General features: G+C 39.9%; 1 protein-coding gene across 1 annotated transcript in view; it reads right to left on the minus strand.

The window, feature by feature from the left end:
• Window positions 1-845: 845 nt before the first annotated feature.
• Window positions 846-19,524, minus strand: part of LOC129709728 (protein argonaute-4-like) — a 56,630-nt gene continuing 37,951 nt past the window's right edge. Inside the window, 6 exon segments of the mRNA XM_055656263.1 lie at window positions 846-8,215; window positions 8,775-8,974; window positions 9,474-9,575; window positions 14,625-14,759; window positions 17,306-17,530; window positions 18,145-18,235. Coding sequence (XP_055512238.1) covers window positions 8,107-8,215; window positions 8,775-8,974; window positions 9,474-9,575; window positions 14,625-14,759; window positions 17,306-17,530; window positions 18,145-18,235 — 862 coding nt within the window. The 3' untranslated portion in view covers window positions 846-8,106.

The following is a 19,524-nucleotide window of genomic DNA, read 5'->3' on the forward strand; positions in this document are numbered from 1 at the left end:
ATGTTCTGCATAGAGAAAGTTTTTCATTTTGCTTTTCACTTTAATATCTCCAGTCCTTAAGCCATGTGATAAACCAAGCTCCTTATCTATTTGAGTCACTGGAAATATATTCTGATCTTGTACAGTTTTGTCAAATCTCCATTGCCATTTGTCCTCTTCTTGAACTAGAACAACTTTGAAAATTATCCTCTGATTCTAAGCAAGTGGAAAAACCTATTCCTAAAATAAACTATTGTCATATTGATCATTTACAGGTGTACTGTGTATAACCAAATTGGGCTAAGTTTAGAGAGGTACAGCATGGAATCAGGTCCTTCGGCCATCCGTGCCATACATCAATTACCCATTCACACCAGTTCTATGGTACCCCACTTTCTCATCCACTCCCTACACACTCAGGGCAATTTACAGAGGCCAAATAACCTACAAACCCGCACGACTTTGGAATGGGGAAGAAACTGGCGTACCTGGAGGAAATCCAGTCACAGGGAGATCGTTCAAACTCCACAGATAACACTCGAACCTAAGATTTAACATCATATTCTTACAATTTAACTATGCAGCAGCTCTATCAGGTATGCTCCACTGTGCACTCTATGTAGACGGCGCTTATTAAAATCTGGAATTTTTTCCTTGTCAGGGATAAGGGTTGCAGTGAATTAATGCCTCAAAGACATTTGAAAGAAAATTAGCAGTAGTTGAATACATTTTCTAAAAGGAACCAACCAGAATCAAAGGCAAGTTTCTGGTGGATTTAACACAGACCAACACAGATGTCAAGTATTCCCTGTAACCTGTACAACATGTCCATGCCACAGCAGGGAAAAAAACAAGGAAGTTGTTAAGACTTTACAAGTTTTGGCATGAAAATACCATTTTATTGTCATGTGAACACAAGTTTTCCCTGCAGACTAAAAATCATATTGCAATACAGATTTGCAATTCAATCAGCCAACATCTTTTACTGTGTAGGGAAGGTTACCACACAATTTCGATTCCTACAGCTCAAGAGAGTACCTCGTATTGGTAGACACAAAAATCAATAAAATAATCAAAACAGCACTTATCTAAATGTGTAAACAAAAAGAAAAGCTTTTCCAACTTCATTGAAGAATGCATACATCTTATCAACAACTTTCCCAATGAACTACACAAAAATTGTTTACAGCAGAACTATGCAGCATGAAATGCCTTCAATGCATTTCGTACAGCAAAGGCTGGGGCGTAAAGCCCATGATTACCAGGCTAATTTACAGTATTACTTACAAATTTTAGACTTTTTTCTGCACAACCCACACCATCTTAACATCAGCTAGGATACAAAACTTGTCACCCAAAAACTTTGGATGAATGTGCATCACAAAACGTGCAATGATCAGTTTTAAACTGGCAACACATTTGGGCATTTATAAAATTTCATGGCGGTGTGTTCATCAAGAAACTTATAATTGTTAGATGACAAAAGCTGACGCAGGAAGAAAAACAGAATTTCAAGTGACAAGTTTAGAATGATAATTCATAAGGACAGGTTAACTAAAAACCACTATAACCAATATCATAATTGGTTTATTGATAATACACTCATGACTTAATAGAAGTTAGTTATTCTCGGCAATACTCGTAGGAATTGGAAACTTCTAGCAACATAGGTATACAAAAAATCTAAAATGGCAAGACAAAGAAAAAAATAAATATTTTCACACAGGCAGCAATTCAAAGATCATTGCTTCCATGAATATACAGGGCAAAACTAGCAAAAATCATTAGGCACAAAGTCTAGTATGGTACAAAGCTACAGATTGTGAAGATTCAGGTAAAAATCAAGCATATGTTGAATCAACTCATTCCTGCTTGGCAGAAGTGGTGGTATTACCTAGCTCAAAGAGAAAAGCCGCACGAGGTTGTCAGTCATGCGTGGTGTGCAGTCACTTTTGTTATGTGTGGGGAGAAGGTAATAAAGTTGTTTTCTTGTCTCCATGGGGGTTTCATCTGTAAACAACATTAATCTAATTTAAAACTAGCCAAAGTGGTATTAAAATGCCATTATGGCAGCTATTATCTTGAGAGAAAAATACACCAATTGCTTCTACCGTATTCATAAAGCACAATGTGGTGAATTGTTTGTGGACTAATTAAACACAAATTACAAAATTTCATTAGCAAGTAACATCCACTGGATGAAAAATCTGCCTTTCTCAACCTTTTAACAAAGTCAACCCAACCATTCTTCTCCAATATCTATCCAATCCACCTATTGTCCAGCTCTAATTGTTCCAATCTCGTCTATCCAGTCACAGCAAAGAATTAGCTGCAATGATTTCACCACTTGTTCCTGGAGTTACTTTTGGTATCAATCAATGGCACACATTTCTCCATTACGTACTGCCCTTCATCCAAAATCAGGTTATACTTGCAACATGTAGCTGTCTGACCACTGTATCTCTTAATGCAGTTATCTATCTATTGTTAGATTGCAACAATCATGTCCAATTCTGGATGAACAGTAATTGGGAAGACTGAAGTCATCATCTTCTGCAATCACAAACTTCATTCTCCAACCATTGACCTCTTCCCTCATCCTGGCAACCATTTAAAATTAAGCGACTTTTGCCAATCGGTGTCAGATTTGCCCTGGAGTTGAACTTTATTCTATCTATCCATACCATCTAACTCTACCTGCTTCAACAACTCTCATCCGTCCATTTCCTATTTCCGTAAACAATTATTTTAATGCTTCAGCCTTGTGCTTCCCATAAAGTTCTGTTCACTCAGTCTGAAGAATGGTTCCAACCTGAAACGTCACCCATCCTTTTGCTCCATAGATGCTGCCTGACCCACTGAGTTACTCCAGCAATTTGTGTATCTACCTTCATTCGTTCAATGTAGTACATACAAACTGCATTGGCTCCTGGTGAAGCAGTCACAATATTAAATTTCTCATCCTCAACTTCAAATTACTCCATGGTCTCGTCTCTCCGTCACTAATCTGATGGTTTTTGGTCCTGCAGAGATATCTTGCATATTTGGTTCTGGGCTCTTGAACATTTCCAAACGTGCGCACTAATAGCAGCTGTGTCATTCACCTATATTTTTAAACTGATCTAAGTTTTTTGCTTCCTGATTTCCTTCCTCCTTTAAGAGATCCTCAAAAACCTAGCTTAGGCCAAATTGTTTGGTCAATTGCCCCATTATTGCCAACTTAGTACAGTACCAAACTTATGTGGGAGGGATCCCAAAATTTTGGATTTTTTTTTCATGTTAAGTCGCCCTTTAAACACTCCTGTTATTGATACACTATTATTTTTGGTAGGGCTGGGGTCTTAAGGTACTTATACAAAATGATTTTGCAGTGTTTCTCAAATCACCTGCTGAGTTCCTCCAGCATTTTTGTCCAGCATAAGAAATGATATCATAATGATGCTTATCAAAATTTACAGCCGGCCATTGATTAACAATAGAAAATGCTGCAAATACTCAACAGAATAAAAGACTATTGACCTTGAAACATTAACTCCCATCTGTTTTTCCAAAAATACTGTTCTTAGAGTTCTTTTAGAAATTTCTGTGGTTTGTTTTGTTTTTTCCCCCCTGAAAATTAGAAGCAACATTCTATCTCTAAGGCAGAGGGAAACTTCAACCAGGAGCCAATTTCCTACCAATCACTGAACTATTTCCTACCGGTTACTGAACTGTTGTGATGAATTGACGGCAAAACATATTCTGCTGTTATACTCAGTAACAAATCAGCAATAGAAAGATGAGGAAAATCCATAAAATAACCAGATGAATGTCTAAAATGGGCACTAAATCCCTTAAAATAACCAGATGATTGTCTTAAATGTCTAGAATGAAATAAATGTTTACAGTCACATGAAAATTTTAACCAATTGCCATAGCTGGCGAGATGGCAATTGTGTAAATTTATGACAAAACGAAGGGGCAAGCAAGAATATTTAAAAAAATAAAGTGCACAGGGCAGTCAATTCATGAAAGACCCGATCAAGAAAATCTGAAAGATAAATAGTAACTCAAAAGAGAATTGTCTGTAGGACAGTGCGGGAGAATGAGGACAAATGGACAGCTGTTGAAAATAGCAGAGGCATAATAATCGAGTGGTGCCCTTCTGCACTCTGAAATCAGTTCATTCAATATTTTCTTCCTGTACCTATGCAAATATGGTAATTGTAAAGAATATTTACCATTATCTCTTTCATCGGTTTCTAATGAAACTGCAAGCATTTGTTCATCTGCACCATTCACTGCACCAAAAAATTAGTACACCAACTTATAACTGGAAAATTCTGTTTTAGTAAAATTACTCATAGCATTTGGCAGTTTGATTATCAGACTTGGGAGGTTAATAAATATGGATCAAAGGATTATTCTTTCCCAGAAATTTTAATGAACACAGTTTCCGACCATTAGATATTAAATTATCAGCTGGCAGATTTGTGCCTCAGATAGCAGATAATTATTATTTTGTTGTGAAATAATATTTCAGCTACTTCATTTCAGATTCATTAGCTGGTTGGAAGTATTGTTATAGATTATTATTTACCTAAATTCAAAAGTTGTTTTTGTTTAATCATAAAGTCATAGTCATAAAGCTACAAAATTGCCCCCCAGAATTTGACGTTGATTTTGTATTCATGGAACACAGTCAACAGTTTACATTACTGCATCCTGGTATTTAAATTCTGCACACAGCTGTTGCTTATACATTGGAAATGTCAATCAAATTGAATATGGCCCACTCAACTTGAGTGGCATTTGCCATACCATACAAATCAAAAAATGTAAAAATAAGTGATAAGTACACTCTATCATTCTTAATTACAAGCTCCACTTTAGATAAATGTTATGACAGTAATCAAAATTTATATCGCCATTATGGATTATTTAAGAGTAAACAAAGGGAAACAGAATACTGTAATGCATTGAAGTCCCAGCTGCCTGCATGTTATATTTGCAAAACTATTGTGATGATCTTATGAAGAAGTGGATCCAACATCACAAATTTGTTACAATTGCTATAAATTTAAGTAAAATATAAATACACCCTCAATAAAACATGTCTCACTACACAGTTTGCATCCCTCAAGACTTGAGGACCATTTCCTGTATTCAGGAAACAGAAGTGGCATTATTTTGGAGATCCATTTTAAGAACAAATTCTGAAAACTATAAATGTTTATATTCTGGAAAACATTAATTTTAATGATCTTTACCCTTGATTTTCCTTGGCAGTGCCTAGTTCGAGCAGTCTATTCTGGATACTTCAGCTAATTCACAAGAAAAAGCGCCAATTATGCCATTTAGTAGATTATCTACAAAATACTGGTGACTGAATAGCATGATGTTATCAATCTATTGGCAAAATTCACTGCATTAAGGCTGAAGAAAGATGTTTGCCGATAGAAGTTGTAACTTTTAAACTTTGTAGTTTTCAGTATTCCAGACTTTTCAATGTAGAATCAATGATGTAGGTCAAGAATGTTGAAAAACACTTCATTAAAAATGTTTAAAATAGATAAGGAAATCGGCTTCACTACCGCTCCAATTACTGCCATTATTATAACTCAAGTAACCTCACAGATATACAGCAATTTCATGAGCAAAAATGTTTGACCAAGTTGATAAAGTTGACCATAGAAAAATTAGTAATGTTTCGAGTTGGTCTATCCACGTTTAAAAACTAAAATCTGCCTACCAATCTGCAACTGGCAAAAGAAAACTTAAAAGCAATGCCAAGTAGATATGATAATAAAATATCGGACATGTCACCAAATTAAAGTTGTATAGTCACTTCAACTATCAGGAAATAATTTTGTTTTAAATTTTGGGAAAAGACATTCATCAGTTGTTGAATAATTTCATAAGGATCCATCTGGAAACCAGATCAATACATGGAAAAGCCATACCTTGTCATTTATTAAAAAAAACATTTGGCGTAGTTCAACATAACATTTCCAAAACTAAACTTTCTTAGCAATGCCTTCATCTATGGAATGTTAGAAACTAAATGAAGAAAAGTCAATAAAATTGCATGGAGCTGCATAATTTTGCTGAGAGTAAAGGTTGCTAGAATGAATCCATTCTCTAGACGAGACTCCAGAATCGGCATTATTAGCTTATTTAGGTTAGCACTGCTTTGCTTGCTTAGAAATTTAAACACTCTTGCCCTACAAAAAAAGTCACTACTCATTGAAAATTGTGTATGGAGACATGGAACCACATAATACATCAATATCCTGGAGAACTATACTGGAAAATTAAAATTAATTTTAAATCACCCACATGCCTGACCAGCACAACTTCTTTCTATAGCCTTTGCCTGCGCTTTATAATTGAAGGTTTTTAATATATATTGCACAAAAGTTCAAATGCAAAAAGGTGTGCTCAACTTCAAATAAAACAAACCATTGCGATTATGAATTTAAATGTCAAGAATTTGAACTGTGGTATTATATCCACAGTTTTGGTCTTCCCAATACAGCATTGAACACAATTTTCTTCCCCAAGTTATAAAGTGATCATGGACAGTCCAGCTGGCAAAAGCCTCAATATAAATACAGTCAAGTATTTTTCAAGCACCATAATAGTTTATGCAATCAAACAAATCAATCAAGCAGTCAACTAAATGTTATTCCACTGGAAACTTAGTGCAGCAAACTATCAGTACTTAAAAGCTTCTGATGTTGATGATCAACAGCAAAAAACCTGGCAACTACAATTTAAAATGTTGCATAAGTTCAAGAATCTTTTTCTTTCAAAATATGCAAGTACAATACACTCCACAGAGTATATGTTATTCTATTGAGCATCTTTCAGTAATGACTGGCTTTACTCCTGTTACATGCAAATATAATGCGTGACTTTGTTCATCAATTGCATGGCAGAATTGTACTACATTCAACTATGATTATGATTTAAGGTAAAATCATAAAGATTAAACTTTTAGTGCAAAATCTCTATTTAAAAACAAATTAAATTCATTCCAAAGCAATGGCAATAGGGTCTGCATCATTAATTAGGAATTTTTAAAGCAAAAATATGTCAAAGTTAACTGGAAATTTGTATTCATAACCAGCATGCCACTAAATAAGCAAGATGAGAAATGCTTTGTGATTTGGGTAGTTCATGGTAACTCGGAACGAACCATACTGATGACCACAGAGCATCAAAAATAGAAAAATATTGTCAGACCAAAGAGATTGACAGATTGGGCACATTAATAGGTCAAGCAAGCCTGATATTTTTCATAGCGTCAGATTTTATGTCAGCAAAACATTTCAGAACTATAAAATTCTAAAATGATTCATTTAAATACTAAATATTGGACATACATATTTCCTTTATATTCTACCACAAACCTCAACCATTTGGAATGCAGCTCAATCTTTCGGAATCAGCCACATCGCAAGAGGAACTTAAGCCTTACAAAGATGAACCATAAATAACTACTTTGCATTTATGAGTGCACAATGTGGTTTGCCTGTACTTGTATAGTTTGGAAACACTTGCACCTTCAGTTGTACAATTTCAAGGGTTCACTTTGAAATTGTTGCACAATTAATACCCTTGAACTAGCTACAAAGAATCTAATGCCCATCTCTCTCCCTCTTGTCTGCCTCACTCTCTCTCTCTCACACACACACACACGCACACAGTCGTTTTGTAAAAGATTAAAAATAGATGGGTTTAACAACAGTGTTACCTCGTATAAACAGAAAAAGAAAACACACAATATCAAAACTTGCTACAGAATGTAGTAACAATCAAAGTCATTCATGCAATTTTCCCCTATGATGTTCAGTCTTCTTGCCTTGAGGTAAAAAATATAAAATCAGCGTGGTTGGAAAAAGCCACCACAGTTGTCCTTATATAGTGCTTCTGGTAGATTATGAAGAACAATGGCTCATTTCTCTGTGCATTTAAATCCTAATGAGTTAAATGAGTCATTCAGTGCGTTGCATCCTTTCGCTGGTAGATTGCTGTCTGAAACAGGCTTGGCCCTCATGAGTTTATTTAAAAAAATTTAAGCACTAAGGACGTTTCAGAACGGCAGAATATGCTGGAAATGGCTGGAAAATTCATCAGCAGGTCTTATGCAAAGTACATCGTATGCTGGGTGTCGTGGTGGACCTGTACAGCCTTGGCCAATGCCAGTGGATCCCGTCCGTTGCTCTGTCCAGATATGTGGCTTCCTTCAGCACTGCAAAGATCAAAAGTCAAATTTTAAAATATATATTGTATTAGAAATAGTCTTAGAATATAGTGTTTGGTATATGCAGACGGTATCAAAAGGACTTAAGAATAAGGCATTTCAGTTTGTAAAGCATTTAATTTTCAATATGTCTTCTGAAATGTACATTGCTGCTTTCTTTCAACATCCATCATTAGGTAAAGGCATATGACTTGTATTTGGGATATGGAGGGATGATCTGGGTGGGAGCTGTGGGGAAATGGAATGCACTGGTCTGTGGCATGACATGTGGTGGTGGTCTGCTGGGGGAGGGAGGCTTGATTGGGCATATGGCTCAGAATAAACTGCAAGTTATTATCCAAAGTATTTTTTTTAACGAAAACTCCAGTTCCACCTTTTTCTCATTAACGTATATAATGTTATATGACAACTCGTTATAATAATAAATATATGACAAATAAATAATAAATATATGACAACTCGTTAGTTTACACATATCAATTCCATGCATTAATGCTAATTAACTGCTATAAAAACATAATTTATATTTGAAGCTCAGGTATTTTACCTGTCATGATCCTTGTCGACGAGATGGTATCTTGCTCTAAATGCAACCAATCTGGCATAATACGCAGGTGCAGGGATTGAGACAGAGCGTGTGCATCGCACATAAGTATGACATAGCTGATACGTCAAAAGCTGCAATTCATCAGCTGAAAAGCAGTTGTCATCCCACAGGACATGATAGTGCGAAGGGCGACTAGTACCCTAAAGAACACAAATTATTTAAAGATAAAATAAAGGAATAAAACCAATGGCTATGCTTTTCCTAATAACTAATTGGAAAGAAATTTCTGTGTGCCTGATAATTTAGAGTTGTAACATGCTGTCCAAACTCCTGTACCTAATGCCCTGACCTGTGAAGCAAACATGACAAATGCCAACTTCATCACGGTCTACCTGGACACTTTCAGGGAACTATGTACCTGTACCCCAAGATCTCTCTGTTTTACAACACTCTTCAGCACCCTCACATTACCCTCTGTACAAAAGAGAGAATGAGAGATTGGAAAGAGATGTCCCCTTGGATCAGTTGGGTATTATCAGCACACGTGGAAACTGACTTTAATAAAAAGCTTATAAATGAAAGAGTCTTGTTTTCATGCAAATACTTAATTATGAAGTGAACTAGTTTAAAACTATAAACTAGTAACGATAAAAATTTAAATAAGTTTAAAAACCAAAGAGGCAATGGGCATTATGGTACCTGAATTCCTGCATGACTGCAAAGGTAGAAATCAAACTCGGAAGGATGGGTGATGGTGCTATCAACAGTTGTGCCAGCAGGAACATTGCCACTTTTACCCACCTGTCAATTGAACAATAAAAAGGTTACAAGAAAGACTAAAAGCTACATGCAAACAATGAAACGGACAAAAAGATTAGATGAAATAATTTTACTTACTGCCTATCACAACCTGTGGACACAAGATACTTGACAAATAATCAAACACTTCTGAAGTTTGTCGCTGTTGCAATTGAAGCAAATAGTCAATATGAATACACCAAGGTCCAACTAGAACATTTTAGTGAAGTTGATTGAAGTGGCACAATTTTTTGCTTACATTCAATTAAAGTGAAAGACTGGGTGTTAGCTTACATATCAATCAAAGAAGGCACTTCTGTCAGTGTAATATTCCCTTGGTGAAGAGTAGATTACACTAAGTTTCTGGAATAGGGTTTTGATCCACAAACATAAAATATCTAACTGCAAAGTTAAAGTGAGAACACAGAGATACTTAGGAACACTTTCTTAGCAATGCACAAACTACTAGTTAACCACAAAACTACTGGATTGTGGTCAAATCCATCAAGTTCACTAATATCATTTAAGCAAGGTAATCTTTGAAAAATCTGATATTTTTCCTGTTCTGGCTTTATAGACCGTGGGCCGAGGTGCTTTTGTTTCAGTTTGTGACCCAAATCACGTATCTACCTGCATTTATAACATTGTGTAAAAATATTATACTACCTGAAACTCGTCATCACAAAATCTATACATATATTTAAAATATGAGAAAAACCTTCCATTTCCCGAATAGTATTTGTCCAATCAATGCACATTTGACATTGCGTCGGACACCAATTTGCTAATCATGCGCTTTGTTTCATGGTAGCTAGGCAGCGAGCACTCTGGGATCATGGCTGCCTCCTAATTACATCAAAAGGTTTTGAAGGAATAATGGTAATGCTAACCTTGCTGATAATTTTATTTTACAATTGATTTATCTTTGTAAAGTTATGATGTGAACTGTTAAAATAAAAATGTAGAGCTAGGGTTAGGATTAGGGTCAGTCAGTCGGATGATGGATACCCTGAGGGGTCGGTCGGGCTGTTGGTGGGCAGGTGGATGCTGCGAGGGGTTGGTCGGGCTGTCGGTAAGCTGGTGGATGCTGCGAAGGGTCGGTCGGTCTGTCGGCCTGCCGATGTTGCAGCGAGAGGGCGGACTGACGGAGCCAGCACTATGGGGTGCTGAAGGCGCCCCGGGCAGTGCTGCTCCCCACCATCATGACCATGATGATCCAGAAGGGCATGCTGGCTGAGATTGAACGCACTGAGCAGCCACACGTACGGAGCCCGCAGCCGGTCCCAAAGCGGCTCCAGCTCCAGCCGTGGGCAGCTCTGGAAGGGGGGGGGGGGGGGGGGGGGGGGGGGAGTTAGGGTTAGGTTAGTAATTTTCCTCAGTGGAAGATGCCTTAGCCGTCCCCCAGTCCCACTATGGCCGTGACCCCCCCACTCTGCCCACAGGCAGTCAGTGGGGTTCAGTAAATAGGGGAACGCACAGGATCTGCCCTCACCCATTAAATAGGCAGGTGAAACCTGGGACCTCTGCAGCAGTCTCACTCAACATACACACTCACAATTACATTAATTATATTATTATTTTTATAATATATATAGATATATAGATAGATAGTATAATAATATGGTTTAAATAGACTGCAGCACGAAATCAGGCTACCCATAGAGTAATATTCATTGTGTTTTTGATTTTCTGTTTTTGGATTGAATGTTGTTTTTAATTTGTGTCTCTGTGATGTCTTTATTACTTATTTTATTCTGATTATATTTTTTTATTCCTATTAATCTATGTAAGGTGTCCTTGAGATGTCTGAAAGGCGCCCATTAAATAAAATTTATTATTATTAATATTAGCATTGAGCACTAGATGCACTTATTTTTTTGATCTAATTTTCTAATTAGCTTAATTAATTAGTGTGCAACTTTTGACACTGACGAGTTATGAATTCCTTCTCAATTATATTTTATGTAAATCTGTGCCAAATTTCAAGTAGATATACCAGACTTAGGTCATGAAATTTAAATTCTAGACACATTTTCGATGTTCAGCCCACAGCCTATTAATATGAATCGATACATGGTTGATTTTAAAGTGTCACTTGAAACGGCCTAATAAAACCCATTCACTTGCATCGTTGAAATGGACATAACCAGACAGACCACTGGCACGGAGGTAAGCACCAAATTCAGAGAAGGTATAAAGTTGCTCCTGGCTCAGCCAACCTTGCGAACTCCTCCTCATAACCAGTTGGGTACAGACATGTAATGGAATGGCCCAGCATAATTATGCTCTCAGAATCATAACTTGCAAAGAGTTAAGACTTCTCAATTACAATCCATAGGTAAACCTCAGATTGACAGGCAACTCCCAGAGATGGCAGCAGTGGCAAACAGATGGGATGGAGAATCCTTTGGACACCTCAACATTGATATGACCCCATCAAGTCTCCATGGATTTGGTTAGCCTGGGCAATGTAACTGCCTCCTGATTACTATCTATCATCCTCTCTTAGTTGATCAATAAATGTTCTTCCATGTTGTACAACACAAGGAAGGAGCAATTAAAGTAGCAAGGGCACAGAATGTACTTTGCTGACCAAGCTAGCTGAGCCCTGAACATAGGTGCCAGAGTGGACATCCTTAGGGCAGTGCTATGGCTATTTTTACAAGTTTCATGAATGATCTTCCTTCCATCCCCAAGTTAGGAAGTTTGCTGATGATCGCACAATGATTCAATCCACTGGCAACTCATCAATGAAAGAAGCAGTTCAAACCCAATTTCAGCTAGATCTACAGAGTAGGTGCACAAGAATACCAGCTCCTGCTGGATCCCCTCAAAACGGTACACCATCCTGAACTGTTCATGCACAGCCATTCTTTCATTGTTGCTGTGTCTAAATCCTGCAACTCTTTTTCCAATACCATCAGATCAGTATCTTCATCTGAAAGACTGCAGCTGTTCTAGAAGGCTGCTCTCAAAAAGGAATTACTACTGGCTTTGCCTGCAATGCCAAGGGCCCAAAAAGAAAATTGATCATTTTAAAATGCATTCTTCAGTGACCTGTACAAAAAGGAGTGATATTTATTTGAACCCTTACTACTCAATACTAAAGGATATACCACCACAGTGGTGCAGCAGTGGAGTTACTGCCTCACAGCGCCAGAAACCTGGGTTCAATCTTGACTACGGTGCTATCCTTATGGAGTTGTACATTCTCCCTATGATTGCGTGGGTTTTCCCAGTTGCGCTGGTTTCCTCTCACATTCCAAAAACGTGCAGGTTAATTGGCTTCTGTAAATTGTCCCTAGTCTGTACGATGGAACTCGTGTATGGGGATCACTGGTCGGTGTGGAATCAGTGGGCTTCTCTCCATATCCCCTGACTCCTTTAGCAACAAGGGTCACATCTAACTCTCTCTTAAATATAGCCAATGATCTGGCCTCAAATACCTTCTGTGGCAGAGAATTCCACAGGTTCAAGATTCTACACAGATATAACATATGTGGTCACAAACAGCTGAAGTAAAAGCGGGACAGGCAGCATCTGTGGAAAATATCCACGCGGTCACGGGGAGAACGTACAAACCGTGCGGACGGCGGCCGTGGTCGGAATCGAACCGGGTCTCTGAACGTGAGGCAGCAACTCTATTGCTGTGCCACTGTTTCCTGGCGCACTCCCCTCATTTCTGATTTACTGGTGCCATCCCCTAAATCCCCATTTAATGGTGTCCTCCCCTGATTGTCCATTTAAAGCTACGCTCCCTAATTCCCCATTTATTAGTTCCCTCCACTAGTTCCCCATTTATTAGTGCCCTTCCCCATTTATTAGTGCCCTCCCCTATTTTTATTAGTGCCCTCCCCTAATTCCCCATTTATTAGTGCCCTCCCCTAATTCCCCATTTATTAGTGCCCTCCCCTAATTCCCCATTTATTAGTGCCCTCCCCTAATTCCCCATTTATTAGTGCCCTCCCCTAATTCCCCATTTATTAGTGCCCTCCCCTAATTCCCCATTTACCGAGGCTTGCTCTTTTTGCCCTCCCCTAATTCCCTATTTACTGAGGCTTGCTCTTTTTGCAGACTAGGCTCGCAGCTTGTGCGCCCGGCTCGTAGTTTGCAGACGAGGTTCGCAGTTTGTAGTTCGTAGTTCGTAGTTTGCAGACTTTTCGCACCAGTCTCGCACCTTTCGCACCAGTCTCACACTTTTTTGCGGAACGCTCGCAGTTTTCGCACCAGGATCACAGTTTTCGCACCAGACTCCATGTAAACCCCTCTGAAACCGTTTAAACCCCTGTAAATCCCTCTAAACCGCTCCAAATCCATATGAACCGGTCTGAACCCCTCTAAACACCTCTGAACCCTTCTGAACCGCTCTAACTAACTCTAAAAGCCTCTAAATCCCTCTAAACCCGTCCAACACCTATAACACCTGTAAACCCCCATAAACACGTATGCAACCCCCGTAAACCCTTGTAAACCACTCTAAACTATCCTACACCCCTCTGTAAACCCTTACAACCCCCCGAAAATCACGGTAAATCGACACCTCTGAACATTTTTGAACCGCTCTGACCTAGTCTAACCTCCTCTAACCCCCTTTGAAACCACTCTGAACACCTCAAAACACCTCTGAACCCCCATGAATCCCTGTGGACACATTCAAACGCCTCTAAACCCTTCTGAACCCCTCTAAGCCACTCTGAACCACTCTAATCGCATCTAAAACCCTCGAAACCATGCTGAATCTCTAAACTAAATTAAACCATTACTATCAAGACTAATAGATTCTCATGTATTTCAAACAAAAATCTACAAATTTGCCAAATACAAGTTGTGATTGAAAAATGTTTGGAAGCATCAGAATTTCCAAGATGTGTCATGGAAGAGTGATCAGGGAGGGATAACTGGTTGTTCATCTGCCTCTCTAACACTTCTGTTAGGCTGGGTTAAGCAAACGATCATTCTTGTGCTGCACAGTTCAATTTCATAACCAGGAGTTATTATGAATCTAAATGCATGGTACCACGTTGTATCATACTTGAATACTAGAACACCTACCCTTTCACTTCTATCAGCACAAAATAGTCGCGTATGATGTCGTTTCTGCACAACAAGGTATGTTATGCCAGGTCTGTAGTCCTCCTCTAAACTAATACAGGCTTTTCGAATAGCAATAAGCTCAGGCCAGGCAACCTAGATGAAAGTTTAAACAAAAATAAAATGCAATAAACGCAACAACTGAAGCAGCAAGAATATTCATTTTTTCTAAACATTAGACTTTAAATCGAGGGTTCTCAGGGGATAAATTTGTTGATTCTGGATTTGCACATATTTGTTCTCATTGACTGGTTCTGTTTGATTTTGGTATACAGGTATCTGTTTATCATTCGTTGTTCATAAATAAGTGAAATAACATTGTTATGTGTTGCCAAAGTTGCCTGGGGTAAACGGGACAAAAAAGGTTTGGAACCCCTGCTTTAAATGGACACTCAAGGACTGCAGATGTGAAAAACTTGAGCAAAATAACAAGTTAATTGAGGGAGTTGGCCGGTCAGTCAGCATCATCATCTCCCTCCGCAGATACTACCTGACCCACTGGATTACTGAGTTTTTCACTTTTCAGCATTATTTTCCTTGCACGCCCACCCCAGCCAATTCTCATTAACAATCTGCATTCATATAAGATTCAGATTAAATTTTAATTGTCATTGTCAGTGTACAGTACAGAGACAACGAAATGCATTTAGCATCTCCCTTGAAGAGCGACATAGCAAACGATTTGAATTAAAAAAAAATAATAAGTGTCCGGGGGGGGGGGGGTGATTGGCAGTCACCGAGGTACGTTGTTTAGTAGAGTGACAGCCGCCGGAAAGAAGCTGTTCCTCGACCTGCTGGTTCGGCAACGGAGAGACCTGTAGCGCCTCCCGGATGGTAGGAGGGTAAACAGTCCATGGTTGGGGTGAGAGCAGTCCTTGGCGATGCTGAGCGCCCTCCGCAGACAGCGCTTGCTTTGGACAGACTCAATGGAGGGGAGCGTGGAACCGGTGATGCGTTGGGCAATTTTCACCACCCTCTGCAATGCCTTCCGGTCGGAGACAGAGCAGTTGCCATACCATACTGTGATGCAGTTGGTAAGGATGCTCTCGATGGTGCAGCGGTAGAAGTTCACCAGGATCTGAGGAGACAGATGGACCTTCTTCAGTCTCCTCAGGAAGAAGAGACGCTGATGAGCCTTCTTGATCAGAGTAGAGGTATTGTGGGTCCAAGAGAGGTCATCGGAGATGTTGACTCCCAGGAACCTGAAGCTAGAAACACGTTCCACCTCCGTCCCGTTAATGTGGATGGGGGTGTGCGTGCCGCCTCTGGACTTCCTGAAGTCTACAATTAGCTCCTTGGTCTTCTTGGAGTTAAGGGCCAGGTTGTTGTCAGCGCACCATGCTGCTAAGTGCTGGACCTCCTCCCTGTAGGCCAGCTCATCGTTGTTGCTGATGAGGCCAATCACCGTTGTATCATCTGCATACTTGATGATGGTGTTAGTACCATGTACAGGTGTGCAGTCATAGGTGAAGAGGGAGTAGAGGAGGGGGCTCAGCACACAGCCCTGAGGAACGCCGGTGTTCAGGGTGAGGGTTGAAGAGGTGTGCTTGTCTAACCTCACAGACTGGGGTCTGTTGGTTAGAAAGTCCAGTATCCAGCTGCAGAGGGAGGGGTCGATGCCCAGGTTACCGAGTTTGGTGATCAGTTTTGATGGAATAATGGTGTTGAATGCTGAGCTGTAATCGATGAACAGCATCCTTACATAAGTGTCTCTGTTGTCAAGGTGGGAGAGGGCGGAGTGAAGTGCCGTTGAGATGGCATCCTCCGTACTCCTGTTCTTGCGGTAGGCAAACTGATAGGGATCCAGTGTGGGGGGTAGGCAGCTTTTGAGGTGTGCCAGGACCAGCCTCTCGAAGCACTTGGTGATGATGGGGGTAAGTGCAACTGGGCGGAAGTCGTTGAGGCTTGCCGCAGTGGAGTGTTTTGGCACTGGCACGATGGAGGTGGCTTTAAGGCAAGTGGGGACAACTGCTTGGGCAAGTGACAGGTTGAAGATGTCAGTCCCGACGTCTGTCAGCTGCGCAGCACAGGCACCGAGCACGCGCCCGGGGATGCCGTCAGGGCCAGCAGCCTTACGTGCATTAGTCCTACTCAGTGCCACGTACACGTCGTAGGGGGCGAGTGTGAGGGGTTGTTGATCGGCAGGTAGCACAGCCTTGATGGCTGTCTCTAGATTGTCCCTGTCGAAGCGGCCATAGAAGTGATTAAGCTCCTCAAGGAAGGAGGCGTCGCTGGATGTGGGGGTGATGTTGGAGGGTCTGTAGTCCGTGATGGCCTGGATGCCTTGCCACATGCGTCGGGGGTCGGAGTTGTTGTTGAATGGCCACAAGTACTTAGTGAGAAAGCAGAACAGTCTAAGCTACCCAAGTTTATTTTCCCATGGTAAATGATCCGTTTTTAAAACTTCAAAACCAAATATGCATAGGAATTTTGGATTAAGAAATTTTGTTTCAGCTCATCTACCAGATGAATTACTATGAAGGAAAGCTAGATAATCAAATATTTTCCTCCATAATAACCAACATAGACGGCAAAAGCTTCAGATTTATTGCTCAACATAAAATATAAAAGTTACTAAAATTTATCAGAGATGGAAATTGCAAATAGTTACATGAAGTATCCCAATAATCACAAATACAAACCTGTTTCATTTGTCCTTCGGATACTCCACCCCTGTAGTAGATTATACGTGTTGGTTTGAAGCGGGTTGATTTGTAAAACTGGATTAGAAGCTCACGCACCATGTTGGACAGATCCTGGATTACCTCTTGACTAAACAGAAGCTCCTGAGATGTTTCTTGCCTTGATGTCTGCACGCGAACTGTTGCACAGTATCGACTAGGGTGTCCATCCATACTACCAACCACCTGGAAGACAAATGAATAACGTAGACCTATAATCAATAATACAGCTCTGATTGATAAACTTGGCCGTTTCTGAGGCAGCTGTGGATGAAGAAATTTTCTTTGAATATATTTTGATAATAGTAAATAGATTACACAAAATCTAACCATGAAAACTTGCTGAAAGGATGTCAAACTCGAGCAACAAATATACTTGTTTATCCCCTTCTCCGTAACTCACCTTGCACACCACACAGCCAATTCACGAGGAACCTATTGATTCCATAGATTATGGCTATTGATAACCCCCCCAATGTGAGCCCACATAGTTGTCAGCTGGAAATCTGACTGTATTAAGTATTTTAATCTGCCATCTCCTCCAAGTGAATCAGTGATATGAGAGCCAACTGCGTGCAGCAGAGATTGCTGATACCTAACACAAATTCCATGATCACCTTGTAACACATTTTTCAACCAGATGGTGTGCTGCTTGAATTTTCTCTAGCCTTCTATCTATGCTAGGTTAAGAATGTGCAAGTTTGTACTGTTGCTGTATTTTGAGGAACCACAATGTTTCAAGTTAATCAACATTTTCCAGTTCGGTCAGATTTGGATTTCTAATATTAAATTGAACTTACTGCTGCAATTGAGGGCTTCTTGCCATCTCCTGCTGGTGGGTGTGTGACATCTGCTCCCAAAAAGATGACTGGCTGCTGGAACACAGATGGTCTATATACAACAAAAGAAAACATATTTTAAAACACTAGGTGTCAACAATGAAATGCCTCAAGATAACTTAATGATCTGCAGACTAACACATTATTGAAAATATATACCTTCCCCATCACCGTTAAACACGGTCCCAGATGATTGGAAAATTGACAATATTACTCCGTTGCACAAGAAGGGAGCAAAGCAGAATAGTGGGAACTGTAGGTTGGTCAGTCTGACTTGTGGTTGGTAAGATTTTAGAGTCCATTATAAAGGATGAGGTTACGGAGAACTCAGAAGTTCACGATAAGATAGGCCAAAGTCAGCATGGCTTTGTGAAGGGGAAGTCTTGAATGACAAATTTGTTGTACTTCTTGGAAGTAAATAGCAGGACAGACAACAGATTAAGTGGATGTTGTATACCTAGATTCTCAGAGCCTTTGGTAAGGTGTCACATGGGAGGCTGCTAAGGAAGATGAGAGCAAATGATTTCAAAGGTCAGATACGAACGAGCATGGATATCAGGTTGTCTGGATGGCAGAAGGCAAAGAGTGGCTATAAAAGGGGCTTTTTCTGGTTGGCTGCCAGTTACTAGCAGAGTTCCGCAGGGCTCGATGCGGGGGCCACTACTCTTCACGTTGTATATTAATGATTTGGATGAGGAGATTAAAGGCTTTGTGACCAAGTTTGCAGAAGACACGAAAATAGGTGGAGTGGTAGGTAGTGTAGAAAAAGCAAGGACTCTGCAGAAGGACTTGGATAGGTTGAGAGAGTGGACAGAGAAGTAGCAGATGGAATATAGTGTAGCAAAGTTTGGAGTCATGAATTTTGGTAGTAGGAATAAAGGCGTAGATTATTTTCGAAATGGGGCGAGAAATCAGAGGTGCAAAGGGACTTGGAAGTGCTGGGGCAGGATTCCAAAAAGGTTAATCTGCATGTAGAATTAGTAGTTTTTATACAAGCCCTCTTGAGAAAGCAAACACAATGCTAGCATTTATTTCAAGAGGGCTTGTATAAAAAAACAGGGATGTAATGTTGAGGCTCTATAAGGCACTGGTACGGCTGCATTTGGAATATTGTGAGCACTTTTGGGCACCACTTCTGAGGAAGGATGGAGAGGGTCCAGAGGAGGTTTACAAGAATGATACCAGGAATGAGCAAGTTAACATAACATAAGTGTTTGACGGCACTGGGCTTATATTCGCTGGAGTTGAGAAGAAGGGGGGGGGGGGGGGGGGGGGGGGGGGGGGGGAGAACATTGAAACGTACAGAATAGTGAAAAGCTTAGAAACATAGAAAAATAGGTG

Source organism: Leucoraja erinacea, chromosome 26 (genome assembly GCF_028641065.1).
Source record: "Leucoraja erinacea ecotype New England chromosome 26, Leri_hhj_1, whole genome shotgun sequence".
NCBI lineage: Eukaryota > Metazoa > Chordata > Chondrichthyes > Rajiformes > Rajidae > Leucoraja > Leucoraja erinaceus.